The following is a 15,218-nucleotide window of genomic DNA, read 5'->3' on the forward strand; positions in this document are numbered from 1 at the left end:
TGTCCCTGGCCTGGTTATTGCACCTTAACCCTGACTGTAAGCTTAGCAGTTAGGGGAGGAGATGAGAGCAGCTTCTGAAGGGGGTGGGACTCTTGCCTTATGAGAGAAAAGTCCTCTTGTCTTCCTGATCTGGGATAAATTTCAGCTTTTAATGAGATAAGACATGTCTGAGGGCTCAGAAATCTTGAGAAATTTACAGAGTCAAGATCTTTGGAGACAACTATCCAGATGATGCCATCTCAGACACACACACACACACACACACACACACACACACACACACACGTATGTATGTACATGTGTGTATATGATAAATCTTATACATATAAAATTTTATGTGTATGTATAGACAATGTTTTCCCAATTTGGCCCTGATTTTGGCAGCATAGAGCTGCCTCAGTTGAGCACTTGACACAGTTTTTGTGAGTTCGGCGCACGTCCCCAGAACACTAGCTGCCCGCTGGAGGAGCCCTGCGGTGAGCGTGGGGCCTGGGCTGGGGCCACCCCACAGAGCGTGCCCTCGGCTCCAGGGCTGGGGCCGAGCCAGAGGCACCCACAGCTGCGTGCTGTTGGCTGGCCATGCTGCGCACTGCACTGGTCCAGCTGAGCTCGGAATCTCTTTCACAGAAAAGGTGTAGAAACTTAGGAAAACAAAACAAAACCAATCAGCATATAAGACCCACTCTAGGTTTTTTTTCGGGAATTATATATTTTTGTTTGGTTGGTTGCAGGTATCCTTCCTCCTGCCTAAAGAACAGCCTCAGTTGAGGCCACCTCTACAAAGCAGAGCTTCACGGGTGGCAGCCTTCAGCCACCCTCACGCCACATTTCACCTACACCTCGTCAGAAATCTTGGTTCACTTCACATCTTCAGCAAAATGAGCCCTTCTGCCAACATGTCATACGAAGACATTTTTGTCCAAACTCACAGATACAGAGAACTAGCTGATGGTCACCAGTTGGATGAGGGATTGGGGAATGGGTGAAAGGGATGAAGAAGCACAAATTGCCAGTTATAAATATAGTCACAGGGATGTAACGTATAGCACAGGGAACAGAGTCAGAAATATCATAATAGTATGTGTAGTGTCAGACGGGTACTGGACTTACCAGGTTATCACCTGTAAGATGTATTTATGTCTAATTACTATGTTGTACACCTGAAACTAATATAATATTACATGTCAACTATAACTGAGAATAAATGTTAAAAATAATCTAAAAAATAAAACATAAAAAATGACAAATATAAAGATTTTTGTCACTTCTGTGACCACTGAGCGACCACTGAGTGAACATCTGTAACATGCTGTCGCTGACTGGCTTCCCGGCCTGATCAGCCCAGTCCGCCCCGCGCACCCGGCACGCCTCACGCCTTTGTGCTCGAGGGGATTCGGACCCATTTATGCCACGACCCTATGTGTCTGGTTAGGCCCAGATGGCATTTATCTCAGTAGGAGTCCTGCCTCAAGGAAGATGGAGCGCTTAGTATGGGTCAAACGGCCGAGATACAAATATCCTGGAGAGCATGAAGAAAGGAGACCAAAGCAATTGTTATGCCACTAGCAGTTCTAGAAACAGAACTAACTGCTGCATTGCTTCAAGAGAGCTAGGCTGACTACGGGAATAAAACCTTAACAAAGACTGGCAAGGAAAATGCTTTTTTAGGTGAGACTGGGTTTAATTTTATTTTGATTAGGTACTCAAAAATTAGATTTTCTGTTACATAAATGTGTGCTTTTGGAGGAAAATAACCATTGATATCTGTAAGTAAATATATGTGGAGGATTCATAATACTAGTGGGCAAAACCTAGTGCACTACCATGGGTCTTTAGAAACATATTGAATGATTTATACCCCAAAATTAGTTCCTCAAATACTCTTTTCCATTTTGGGACAACTTGCTCAAAACTGGAATTATGTTATTTTGTACAGTTGACATTTAAGTGTGTGCTCAGACACAAATTCGGAGTAGTTTTGAATTTCCCATTGACTTACATAGGATTTTTTCCTACTACATTGAAATGACTTCTTTTTAAACAACTTTCACTCTATTTTTCTCATTCTTCACAATACCTTTTAACTTATTTGCTTACTGCAAAATGTCATCAGAAGGAGTCTGTCCCTCAGAGGACCCTCCTGGGCACTGGCCGAGGCATCCAGAGCACAGGCTGGTCTTTCCTGGGGAGAGATCATGCCCTGCCCTGCCTACCTCCCCGGCTTTGCTAGAAAGTGCCTGGGACCGCCGCACTACACAGCAGCGGATCCGGGAGGAAAGGGAAGAAATGCAACCTGGACAGGTTTGAGCAAGTTTCTTTAAATACTTCATGCACACCTGTGAAAAAACAGAGTAGAGCCTATCTGTGGCAACAGTTCAAAACCATAGAAACTAAGAAAAGACTTTAGTAGAAAACTAACATTATGTAAATGTTGGAGGCAGCACCTTTGTGTGGAGCTTTAATCCCATGCTGGTGGATGCTAATTCTGTAACATTATACAGTTGCCTTTTTTTTTTGGGTACAAAGGTAGAAGGGGGGTTTTCTTTTGTGTTTTTCAGTGCAAAGTGATTCCGATCAGAAAGGCTCAAGGTTTCAGCTCCAAGTACCTGACATTTCCATCTGAATCTACTGTTTTTAAGGGGTAGGGGGGGAAGGTCTAGTTTTTCAGGAAAAGAACCTCTCTACACAATCCTGAAACTGATCTTTAGATTTACTTTTTCTTAATCAATAGAAAAAAACTTGATTGCAACTCAACACTTATCTCATTCTAGCACAGGACTAACTGAATTTTTGGTTTTAAGAGTAGGGGATTCAGACATCATTTCAGGAATCAGAAATAATTGGCAGCAAGAGGGGGAGAACTGACATGAATTCTTGTTTTGCCTAATTTTTTCCTGGTTTACCAAGATTTGGCTTAATATTTCTGACTCAATTCCTCCAGCCTCTACAGAACAGGTTAGTGACATTTTTCATAACTACAGATATTTAAATGGATTCTCTTACGCGCTCTGAGTCGGTTCCCTAAGGGCTCCAGTCTTCCCGAGCTCGGCGCTCCCTCCCTCCGCGAAAGCCGTGGGATCTCTGCGGATGTCTTAGCACCACTGTCAGCAAAACTAATATTTATTGTGTGCTTGACGCTTCCGTGTGCTCGCTTGACAACGGAAGGTTTATAGACAAACTCTCACAGGGTAGATTCACTGGTTTTTCCACGAAGCTTTGGCTGGAGAACTGCGATAGCTTCGAATCCGGAGAGGACGGTTCTGTGTTTCAGAAGACTGTCGGGAGCCAGCCTCGCGGTCGGCCGGCCTCGCCCTTGGCTCTTGCGCGGGGGATGTGCAGCCGGGAGCCTGCACAGGTGTCTGCCTCTCAGCTGCACGGAGCGGCGCAGACTCGTAACTCTTCTAGCAGAGAGTGAAGCGGCCGGTCCAACTGGTTGTAACTGAAGTGAAAATAAGTTTACTCTGGGGATGTTCCTTAATTAATTTACTGGGACTAATTGCTTGCGTGCTGGGTTCTATTTTTATTGTAATTCGAAGGAGCAACCCTGGCATGTTTAGGTTGTTTTTTTCTTTATTACCAAGGTACCTATCATTCATTTCACTAGGGAAAGTCAGTGGCCAGCTTTATGCTGCCCGTGAATCTGGTAGCACTTCAGGATGGTGGATTTGCTCCACACTATAGAGAAGGTGATGGCAAACTCTAAATTTTCCTACCTGTAAAAATCCATTGTGTTTCAACTGATTTTTATTTGAACCTTTTTGAAAGCTGCTGTGAAATTGGAAGAGCTGGTCTCACAGAGGATGAAGGTCTGTCCTAGAGACACGACTGAGACCTGCATCTTTAGAGCCGAGTCCTCTCTTTCAGTGCTGGAGGAGCTGCAGGTTAGATGGCTTTCTTTGGCTCCTTCCTGTTCTCGTTGAGTCTACATAATTTACTGATCATTTGGATACTCTCATTACACTTCCAAACTGGCTTCTCACAGGAGAGTCTAATTTGTTCATTGGAGTGTTGAGCTTGGGAGGACCTGTCAGCATTCGGGGAATTTCAACCTGACTCAGAACTCTGTTGATGTTTTATGTGAATTTGTTCTGTGATGGTTGTTATATGTCATGGGATTTGCAACTAAACACACCTGGTATTCTATTTACTCTGGCAAGCTGGGGATTTTTTTTTCTTTTTCTTTTTAAAATTCTAGGATGAATTATTCATCATTACTTAGAATTTGGGTCTCTTTCATCTTCGCACTTGTACAGCACCAAGGTGAGTACTACAAAATTTTGTAAAACCCTTGATTAGCATGCTCTTGAATTTATAAAGAGACACTCGTGTTGGAGCCATAATTGTCAGGGCAGGGGTGTGTCTGTCTACAGATACGACAAAAAAAATGTAAATTAAGTTTTGTTGTCAATGGCAAAATACATTAACTTCGAATAATGTTTATTTACATTCCTACTTTTTCTCTTATTAAACTGCGAACACAATTTGTATGTACCAGTTTTGCCCTGTGTTAATGGACTGGGTCTTTAAGAAAATGCAAATTATTTCCATTGAAAGTATACAAGGAAGGCATGTGTGCAGCTCCTGCCTGATGACTGATTCCCATTAAGGCGTTTAACTTGGGGCACAGAGTTGAAAGAATACACTTGTTTTTGCCTGAATCAGGAAATTCCAATGGCATTGATGTTGGTGACGTGTGTGTCAGAGGCCTTTTACAATGGCCAAAAATCTGAAACTGTAAGTGAAATTAAAAAAAAAAAATTGTTCCCCTCAGGGAACAAGCCTTCTTTTTATCTGTGTAGCATTGCCCACAATAGGTGAGAAGCCACATACATTTCTTTCTACTGCTTTTGGATTTTAGAAAAGAAAGGTGGGAAAGTCTACATGGATTTGAAACCTCTATGGCTAAAGTTCTAAAGCATCTTTCTTTGTTTTGTTTATTTGTTTTGTTCACCTGGCACATGACTACAAGTCTGAGAACAGATCTATAAGGCATGCGTACCCCTAATGTTTTTCTGGGATTGGGTACATTTAAGTAGTTGTAGCATGCAAACTACGGTGTGAAACTCCACAGTAATGAAAGAGTCCCGCTGGCTCTAATCTCCCACCCCTGCTCTAAGGTGTTACTTTTTGGTGAAAGAAAACCAAAGTCCAGGGAGCTAGTTATGATTATTATAAAACCCCAGCCTAAAGCTGGCATGGGCAGGGGTATTCTTTCTCTTATATAACTCTGATGGTGTGAAATAGGCCATGCTGTTAATCTTATATTGTTTATAATACTAATGGCTTCCAAGGTAGAAATTACTGTAGTCTAAACCTACTCCTTTTTATTAAGAACCTATATTTTATTGAACAGGTATTTGTTAAGTATTTACAATATTAGATATCTTTATTATTTGTATTCTTCTTAAAATTGAGGAAATTTTAACTGTCCCTTCTTTTCTGTTTCAAATCGTGCACTAGTCAGGCTCACTCGCAAAGAGAAAAGCCTTGCAAGCTCCACTCCCCGGCGGTCGGCACAGGGAGCGCGGCCAGGGGCCCCCTTGCTGACAGGGGCCTGCGGCCTCCTCCAGGCAGACTGGCCCACAGGCCAAGGGTGCCAGTCAACTTTCCCATTGCAATGACTATCATTCAGTGTGTAGAGGAGCCCTCGTTCACACTTGGGCATCCCTTCTAAATAGTTTCTCATGATGGATAAGTCCATGACATGGTTTGGTTTATTATTATTAATTTGAGGAAGTTCATCACCTTTCAAGTTTAATAAGTATAATGCTACAATAGGAATTATAAAGAGACTTTTTGAAAATTCCTACCTTCTAGGCATTTTGAATTTGTAACTTCTGAGTAAATACGAATGTTCAAGAACCCCTTTGGCCTGCAATTGCGACATTAAATGGAGCCAGTCAGCTGCGTGCTCCTGTCGTTAAATTAGCCGCAGCACCTCCTAGAGGTGAGGATTCGGTTGGCATCCCCGAGACTTCCCGGGCCCGGGGAGCAATGCTTGTAGCTAATGGCCAGGCTGGCTCTCCCTGCTTTCCTTTGATGTTAGCCCTTGGAAACAGGTCAGGGCTGCATCCAGGCACGCTACCTCTTGTTTCTTGCTGCAGAAAGAAAGAGCTTGTGCTTGGCCTGGCGTTTCTGGTCACTCCGCGTTCTCTCTCACATGTCTACTCATGAAAAGAATTCTGTCCTGGGCTGGGGCTGGCCAGCCTGTCACCTTATCGCTCAGAGCAGGGGCTCTCCCAGGGAGGGGCCCCCACCTCAGAATGGGGTGTTAGCATCTGGATTGCAGCAACGAGCACCTCAAGAACTGAGGCCAAAAGCCCCCAATGAATTTGCCTCTGCCCCTGAAAAGTAACAATTTAAAAAAAAAAAAGGAAGAAAAGATGACATTCTATTTTCATGCAAGAGAAGCGAAGACAGAGGCAAAGAAAATTTACACCAAAACGTAGATTATTTCATGGAGACCAGTCATCATCAAGGGAAATGTCTAATTTCTGTCGCTCAACTGGGCCACCCACCCCCTGCAGGAGTTTGGAGGAGAAACAAGCCAGGTTTCCACGGGCGCTGGCATAGTCACGTGCTATGAGGGGCGCTGACTGGGTTGGGGGAGCCCCCTGAGCTTCCTCTCCAGAGACTCCTCTGGGTCCTGACCCCCCTGGCCCAGGGCCCCCACTGTCCTTAGTAAACAGGAGCTGGGCAAAGAGCCTTCCTTCTTGCAGGGCTGGGGCCCAGGCGAGGTCACGCGCAGGGCTGGGACTCTGTCAAGGTCACTCGCAGGGCTAGGGCCCAGGCGAGGTCACGCACAGGGCTGGGACTCTGTCAAGGTCACTCACAGGACAGGTACTACAAACTTTCTCCTCCCGTTTTGTCCAGCTGTAGTTTCTTTCCTTCTGGGATCTGGTATCTTCAATTATGCAGCGGAAGGGAAGAGACACCTTTGGGAAAAGACATGATAGTACAATTTTTACGATAGAAAGGAGCTTCCTAGCCACAAACCACCTCGTCTGCACCTTGTCTTCAGATCAGGATCAAGCGCACTGAGCCCTGTGAGACCCAGAGGCTCCGCTTGGTGCTCCGGGAGCTCAGGCACAGGTGATTTCACAGGGTCCCGCCTTACCTGTCTCTCGCCAAAGTGCGTGGAAAAGCAGAAATGAGGCATGAACTGACTTCTCCTAAGAAGTGGCATCAATCGCATTCTCCCTTCCCAGAGGCAGAAGGAAATGCACCTTAGGCTTAGGATAAATGAAAAGGGAGGCTGGCTTGCATTCGGTTTGTAAGACTTACAAAAGAGGCTGGCTTCAGGGGGAGGGAAGGAAGTGGCTTGTCCTGTAGAAGAGGGATCTGCCATCTCTCTAACCACCGTCTCTCTTGACAGTTCAGCCCAGGGAGCTCATGTACCCATTTTGGCAGAATGACACCAAAACCCCTAAAGTAGACGATGGGAGCTCGTCTGAGATCAAGCTGGCCATCCCCATCTTCTTCTTCGGCGTCCCTTACCGCACCGTCTATGTAAGTGGGGGAGCGGTCCCGCTGCCACCCTGCGGCTTTTCCCTTTGTTTGTCATTAAGGAAAAGAGTAAAAAAAAATATATATACCTTCTTCCAAGGCTCCAGGAGTGAAGGAGGATTTATTCGTGGCCCAAATGACAGACTCTGAAATATCATGAACTGCTAGATCTTATGATAAAGGAAGTCAAAGCATATTTAATAGCTAATGCTCATAGCATACAGGACAATAAATTTCTTTTGTGGGTGATTAAACACAGACAGGAAGCAGAGGCCCAGCACCATGAACATTATTTCTGCTACTAGATAAGATAAAAAGATACAGTGAACCACAATAGAGGTAGTATCATTTTTCTTTCCCCTCTAGGAGTGTGAAAAGTTTAAGTATCTGTTATTCTTAGGCTTCCTATCAATTTGAAGCAGAGTCAGCGCATACTAGAAGGATAATCAACTATTACATAAAAGTTGTTTGCTGAATTGGCTGCCCTCGCTGGGTCTGAGATACGCTGCAGGCTCCCACTGTCAAACGTGCATGAAGAAAGGTGCCATTTGCTGTCAATACTCTCCAGGGAACCTGTGTTCTCGTGTTATTTTTTTGGTTCATTGGGTTTGCTGCTAGTTAGACCGTTGCATTTTGAGAAGAAGTTTAACAGCACCTGAACCTGTTTTGCCACAAAGACAAAAAAAATAAATCTGGGACCTCTGTTTTCCCCAACATTTGATTTACAGCTCAGGGCTGAGTCCCATTAGAAAACAGTTTCCTGTTCTGTCATGTAACCACTAGTGCTTGAATCTGCAACATCAGAGTCACCAGGGCACTTAGAAATGTCACTGTTCAGGCCCCACCCTGGACCAGCCGAATCGGACGCTCCGGGAGGGGAAGCCAGGACTCCGTGTTTTATCAAGCCCCCAGGGGATTCTGATGGGCACCCACGCTGGAGAATGGCTGATCTTAACTACAGAATATAAGTGAAACACAACTGAGCCGCCACCAGCTTCCTCCGCGGGTCTCTGTGGTTTAATTGCACCCAGGACTCCGCAGCAGACACATTTATCTGGAACCCTGAGGTGGTTTTTATGCTCTCCTCTCAGGAGAGCTTTCTTTGTCTATAATAGCTGATTGTATATTTCAGAATGAGTTGACCTGATTCTGGAGAGGGGAGGCGTAGAGGATCTCCATTCGGGAAGCCTTAGTCGTACAGATGGCTGGGACGGGTGTATTTAGTTAAGCTCCTTTCTCTTCCATGTGCTATGTGACATGGAGTCTGAGAGTCGGTCCTGTCCTTACAAAAAGAGTGTCTTTAATTTGGGGCAGATTCCTTTGAGGGCAAATTGGTCCCAAGAGTTTCTAGCACTTTGAATGAGTAGTGCAGTCTTTTTCAAGCCACTGTTATTTGCTATTACTTGCAGACTATAGACTCTTAGCATCCTTGTAGCTGGGTCTCCAGCTTCCTTGCCAGGCTCCGCACCCTTTCTTCCAAACCAGGCTGAGAGACCCTTGGCTCAGGTACTGATAGCTGACCTCTGGTTCCACGTTCTTGTCAATATCCATAATATGAATAGTCAATATGAACATAAAAGTTAGAATACATAGAAAAATGACCTCCAAGTTTTCTGTATCAACAAATTGCAAGCATTTCCACAGGTATTTTTGCTGTTGAAGCCACAGGCTGATGCCAGCCATTCCCACCGACACAGAGAGCTGCAGGCTCAGGCAGAGGCAGGTTGCCTACCGGTCCTCTGTCCATGGCGTGTACGTGCTGGCTTCTGTTGCAGTAAGGTTTTATAACTTAACAAGTTTACTAAGCCACTTGCAAACCATGCAAAAATCACCAAGAGATCCAGTAGAGCAGTTGGGATGTCAGCAGCAGCCCTTTAAATGTCTCATCCAGAGCAGGACCTATTTCACCCTCAGATCTCAGTTTGATATGAAGTATTTGATTTTCTGACACTCACCTCTTGTCATGTAATAGAAATCAAGGTCTAATATATAGAGCTCCTCAATTTTTTAATTTAACTTTTCGCTTCCTTGTTTCATTCTCCTGCCTATTTTCTATCTCTGGATCTTCTTTATTAACCCCATTGCCCGGTCAGACACACACACACTCACTCTCAGTCACACAAAAACTCACGAGCTCACACACTTGTGCACACTCTCACACACTCACACACACGCACTCACACAAAAACTCACAAACTGATGCACTTGTGCACAGTCTCACATTCACATACACACATGTAGACACACACAGCTAAGTAGCATTAGGTAAATGTAAACAGAGTTACAATAAAAAACGCGAAACTGAGACTGATTTTAAGAAGTGCAATGGACTAAAAATTGAAAGTAAAGAAAACCAAAGAGTTTGGAAGTAAACAAACCTCCTGGCTGAGCACTGTCTGGGAGTCCTCATTCAGTGCGAGTTGTTTTTATTCACAGGTCTAGGCAAATGCCTGTCTTGGTTTCAGACTCTGAAGTGGCCGCGGCCTCACACGCACCGCGCCCAACCTCTCCTGTTCCTGCAGGTCAACAACAATGGGGTCGTGTCCTTCAACGTGCTGGTGAGCCAGTTCACGCCCGAGTCCTTCCCCCTGACAGACGGCAGGGCCTTCATCGCTCCCTTCTGGGCAGATGTGCACAATGGGATTCGAGGCGAGATCTATTACAGAGAGACCATGGACCCTGTCATCTTGAAAAGAGCCACCAAGGACATCAGGAAGTACTTCAAAGACATGGCAACCTTCTCTGCTACCTGGGTTTTCATTGTGACATGGGAGGAAGTCACGTTTTATGGAGGGAGCAGCACCACACCTGTAATAATTCAAATTTTCTGTTTCCATTTTATATCCTAACATTTAATTATCATCTGTCTTTGCTATTGCAAAGGAGTCTAATTGTTAGAGCTGAGGATCATCCATTTCCTTGAGTTAAACTAATGAGTCTTGCCACCCATTTTTCAGGAAACAGGTGAGATGTGATACTTAAGCAGTGCAGTCAGCCGTAGTATTTCCGAAGATGAGCAACCCCTGTCACTGATCATTGCAAATGGGAAAACAGAACCCTGCTGCAATTTTCTCTCCGTAGGTAGCACCTCTGTTTTGCAGGAGAGGGGTCCAGGCCCTGGGGCCTGATCCAGGCCACGTGGTTAGGGACCCCTCAGGGACCCAAGGTCCGTTTATCTTGCCAGAGGCACAAATGCCTCTCTTCATCAGCTCATTTCCTGTTTTTGCCTTTTTTCACAAAACCTGGTAGGACAAGGAAAATAGGGTGCTGGCTTTGGGCACCGATGACCTGACTCATTTCATTATGTTACAACCTTTTTTATTGTGACCAGGGCTGGCATTCCTATTTGATGCTAATTGGAAAGGGCAGTTAAAACGTTTCATGAATAAAGTTTTAACATCTGCTCCGAAATCCCAAATGAGCAGTCAAATAAAAGTCAAATAAGAAAGATTATCACTGGCATTATATAGCAGACACAATCAACTTTCCACATAAAGGAACAGAACATACTTTTCACAAAAGCCTGCGGCTTGTTCGGGTGACTTTGGCAGTGGAGATTTTTGAAGTAGCAGATGCGTCTTCATCTGTATAATTTCCAATAAGCAAAGACACTCAAGAGCTTGCCCTCTGCTTTCCTAGGGTTATTTCCAATCCCATCTGTTTCCCAATTTCCTTGGCAATGTGTTGGCTGCTTGGGGTGGAACAGAAACTCTGGAGTAGAGACCGAGGTGGGGAGTGCTGGGCTGGAGCTCCCCAGCTGCCACACAGAGAGCACCTGCGTTCAGCACCTCCTGGCCAGAGCGATAGGGTGCACCTGATCGCTGGGAGGTCCCGGAGAGCAGAGACACAGTTTAAGCAGGGGATGCACTGGCTACAAGTAACTTCTCAAGAAGCATCCATCTTCTCTGTCATGTGATAGGTTGCTTACAACTCCCCGGGTGACTTTTTTGTCCTGTAAGCTTCATACTTAACAGCATTAGAATGTAAGATGACAGCAATTGATACATTTTAGGGTCCATGGAGGAAAAAAGAAGAAATGCCCATCAAAAGCTGACCACCAAATTTTAAAAAAAACTCCCATTGACAATAAAAATGGCAAGATAATTTAGACACTTTCTGGTTTGTACTTTGAAGTAAATTTCTGGCCTAGGTGAGAACTCTTTCCCCAGGGATGAATGAGGTAACACCTGGATGCTCAGAGCTCCTTGGAGAACAGCGTAGCACAGTCCTCACAACTGCAGGGGTGTCTATCCGTCCTATCGTGCCGTTGACCCCTCTTCCATCTCTCCAGTATCCCAGGTTCCCCTTCCTCTATAGGAATCCATGTATCATCAGGCCAACTGAACACTGGATGCGAGGGGTCTTTAAGGAGCAAAGGTCTCATGGATGCCCAATAGAAGGGGCAGGGGAAGGGGACAGACTTACTTCAGGGAAGGAAAACTAATATTTATTAAAGGCTCACTATGAGCCCAGCTCTATGATAGGCTATGTTTGCATATCATTTAACCCTCACAGCAATGTTCCACAATAACCACTCTCTCCACTTAATGTGAAGAAACAGGCCCAGAGAGGTTAAATAACTTGCCCAAGAGTCAAGAAAAGAGAGCTGAACCTCAGGGAAGGCAAAGCAGGTTTCAAACAGGTCTCCTAACTCTGAATCCTGACATTTTTCCTCCAGCTATGTTAGAAGTCCTCTGGAGTATAAGAGGGTTCTCTAAGAATTTGAAAACATAGTTTCACAAAAATAGATCTTGGATGAGTCTTAAAACTAATGTCAAAGAGTCAAAGAGAGATCGTGTGTGAGAGAGGGAGTGAGGCTGTGCACGAGGGTCAGGGAGCCTCTGGCGTGCGTGAGGGCAACGGGCTGGTTTTGAGGCAACTTCTGGGGTCAGAAATGGTTGCTCTCAAGACCTGCTTGAACCAAAGATATTTCCAACTTCATTTCAGGGGGGAGTATTCACCTTCTGAAGGAGAGTCCTGGTCTAAAGGAAGATTTAGCTTTAGTCCTCATTTGACCTTGACTTTGTGACTGTCTCTTGACCCTGACCCTGAAGTGACCTTACAACAGTCTTGAGCCGACTGCTCATTCATCTTTGTCCCACTTTCCTTTTCGGTTGAGCAGAGCCACAGCACGGAGGCACACACCCGGGGACTCTATCACAAACACCATCAGCTGTGGCAACCACGGAGCCCAAGGAAGAAGTTCCCATTTACAAAAAGGGCTTTTCTCTCTTTGCACCTTGTCTCCCTCCCTGGGAACCCTAGCATGGGCGATTTGGGGCTTCCAAGATCCTCTACCCAAGTTTGATTACACAGGATAAGGATTTGGGTCTTTCTCTGCGTCTGACAGAATGTTAACCAGGACAGCATCCGGCAGCTGGGGAAATGCAAGGTTTGAGTGGAAAAGGTCAATGCAGCCTCTCCTTTTAACTCTATTTTTATGTTAATTTCCCGGATACATGTGTCCAGGGGTAGGGACCGGCAAAGGAGGATAGTAAGGACAGTGTTTGCTACAGCTCGTTTCCAGGATGGTTTGCAAGGCTTGTTTGAATTTGTGTAACATCTCTGTCCTAAAAGGATGAACGCGGAGGCAGTAGTAAGGACAGCGTGCTCAGAGACTAAGAGCCGCGCTGGGGCTCTGGCTCGACCCCCGCTTTCTGTGGCTGGGTCACTGTGAGAGACAGCGATTTATTCCCCTCGGCTTTCACTGTTTCAAGCTTCATGGGGTTGGCCCCCCAAATTGTCCATCCCTGTGTTGGTCTAAGGTACAGATGAGTGTTGAGAATTTTGCAGATATGAGGTGATGCAATTAGAGGAGCAATTTTTCCCCATAAAGTGCTCTACAAAATTCACTTTCCGACTGCCATTTTAAAAAGGGGAGACATCGCAGTCAGATTATCAGTGTTTTCTGGGAAGTGAGAGACACATCCCGGACCCGCGCGGCAGCCGTCCCTCCGCCTCCCGCTCGCCACCCAGCCTGCTGTGGGGACAGGCGCTCGCAGCCCGGTCCCCGCCTGACGATTTCCCGTACTTTATTACAATGCCGCCACCTATAGGTGCTTGCGCACATCGCAAGCTGAGCCGACCTCTGAAGGTTGTCTGGGGCAAGTCGGAAAGGTGGGAGGGGCGCTACGGGGTCAGCCCCGGGTGACCCTCAGGCCATTCTCCTCTTAGGTGCACCGTCGCACACACCGTGCTTCTCCCACTGGAGGAGAGAGCGCATTCCGGGGGGAGGCCGAGTGTGCGGGCTGGGCGCCAGCAGCTTGCAGGCAAGGCATTGGTGGCGGGGGAGGCAGGTGCAGAGTAGCAGGAGCTGAGGGGGGAGAGGGGCTCCCGGGAGTGCAAGTCTGAGCCCAGCCCTTCCCATCCTGCAGGTGAACACCTTCCAGACCGTCCTGGTGTCTGATGGCTCCTATACATTCACACTCTTCAATTATTATGAAATCAACTGGACCACCGGGACGGCCAGCGGCGGCGATCCCCTGACGGGCCTCGGGGGAGTGATGGCGCAGGTGGGTGCCTCTCGGTCTTACCCTTCTGCACGCAGGCGCGCGGTCGGAAGCAGGGCCCTCTCTGCTTCGGCCTCCCAGTCTACGAGAGGGTGTCCCACCCACAGCCTTTAACCAGGTAGACTGGGAGGCTCGTCCTGTCCGTCTGGGATACCGTGACCTGGGTGTGGCGCGAACCAGGCAGGCCTTCCTCACCTGAAAGCGGGGCCCAGAGCTTCAGGGTCTCTTGCTTTCAGGGGTGCTATATTGTGAAAATGAGGTATTTGGGCAAGTTAACCAATGGGGGTTGTGTTCGTGCTCAAAAGTCCTGTCTTCCTTTTGTGCTCCAGGCAGGATTTAATGGTGGAAACCTCACCAATTTCTTCAGCCTCCCAGGGTCAAGAACCCCAGATATTGTGAATATCCAGGAAACCACAAACGTCAATGTTCCAGGGCGCTGGGCGTTTAAAGTGGACGGGAAAGAAATTGACCCAGCCAATGGCTGCACATCCAGAGGTAAAGTTCCTCTCCTCAATAGCGAAGCAGAGTTGTTCAGTTGGGATCCGCAGGCAGGCTTTTAAGCCCCCAGAGTGGACACATTCTGAGGCCGTATGCTTCTGACGTCTCTCTGCTGCGCTGTGGAAGTCAAGACAGTTTTAGTACGCACATTTATCAGGCCAAGAACTAAAATCCTGCATTCGCCACACTGCGACTTACGAAGTCCTTGCCTGGGGCATGAACACAGTTCCCCGTGTGCAGCAACTAAAAAGGACACGAGGGTCTTGGATGACTTCTCAGCCCAAGGGAGAGAAGGGGGCCCTTCTGCTTAGCATCATCAATGTTGTTGCCATTGCCCTCCTTTGATTTTTTCTTCTCATCTTCACTCCTGCTCTGCCATCTACACTTTGTAGGTAGAGGAGCGGGCGAACTTGGAGTGTCACTTGGTCTATCAGAGTAAGTCGGTATTAGACCATACAAACAGAAAGAAAGAAAATAAAGTGTCAGTCTTTAGGGTAGCTCTGCCTGAAGCCCTCCCAGCAGCAGCAAAGCCTGCAGAAGTCTGGGGGGGATTAGAGACGGCCTCAGGGCTGTGTGTGCAAGACGCAGTTGGACCTCAGCGGCATCCAAAGTTTGGGGTCCTTTCTGACCAATCGAACCTCTTGGATGTGCAAAGCAGCCCAGAGGTTTCACAGGAACAGCCAGGTTTATAGATTCATGGTTCTT

General features: G+C 46.5%; 1 protein-coding gene across 1 annotated transcript in view; it reads left to right on the forward strand.

The window, feature by feature from the left end:
* The first annotated feature begins 4,196 nt into the window (after positions 1-4,196).
* TECTA (tectorin alpha) overlaps positions 4,197-15,218 on the forward strand; it is a 101,758-nt gene continuing 90,736 nt past the window's right edge. Inside the window, exons 1-5 of the mRNA XM_054587588.1 lie at positions 4,197-4,260; positions 7,376-7,509; positions 10,029-10,316; positions 13,881-14,018; positions 14,345-14,510. Of these exons, the coding sequence (XP_054443563.1) occupies positions 4,197-4,260; positions 7,376-7,509; positions 10,029-10,316; positions 13,881-14,018; positions 14,345-14,510 (790 nt within the window). The remainder of the gene's footprint in view (positions 4,261-7,375; positions 7,510-10,028; positions 10,317-13,880; positions 14,019-14,344; positions 14,511-15,218) is intronic.

This window comes from Pteronotus mesoamericanus, unplaced genomic scaffold (genome assembly GCF_021234165.1).
Source record: "Pteronotus mesoamericanus isolate MK-2021 breed Mesoamerican mustached bat unplaced genomic scaffold, CSHL_Meso_final contig_123, whole genome shotgun sequence".
Classification (NCBI taxonomy): Eukaryota; Metazoa; Chordata; class Mammalia; order Chiroptera; family Mormoopidae; genus Pteronotus; species Pteronotus mesoamericanus.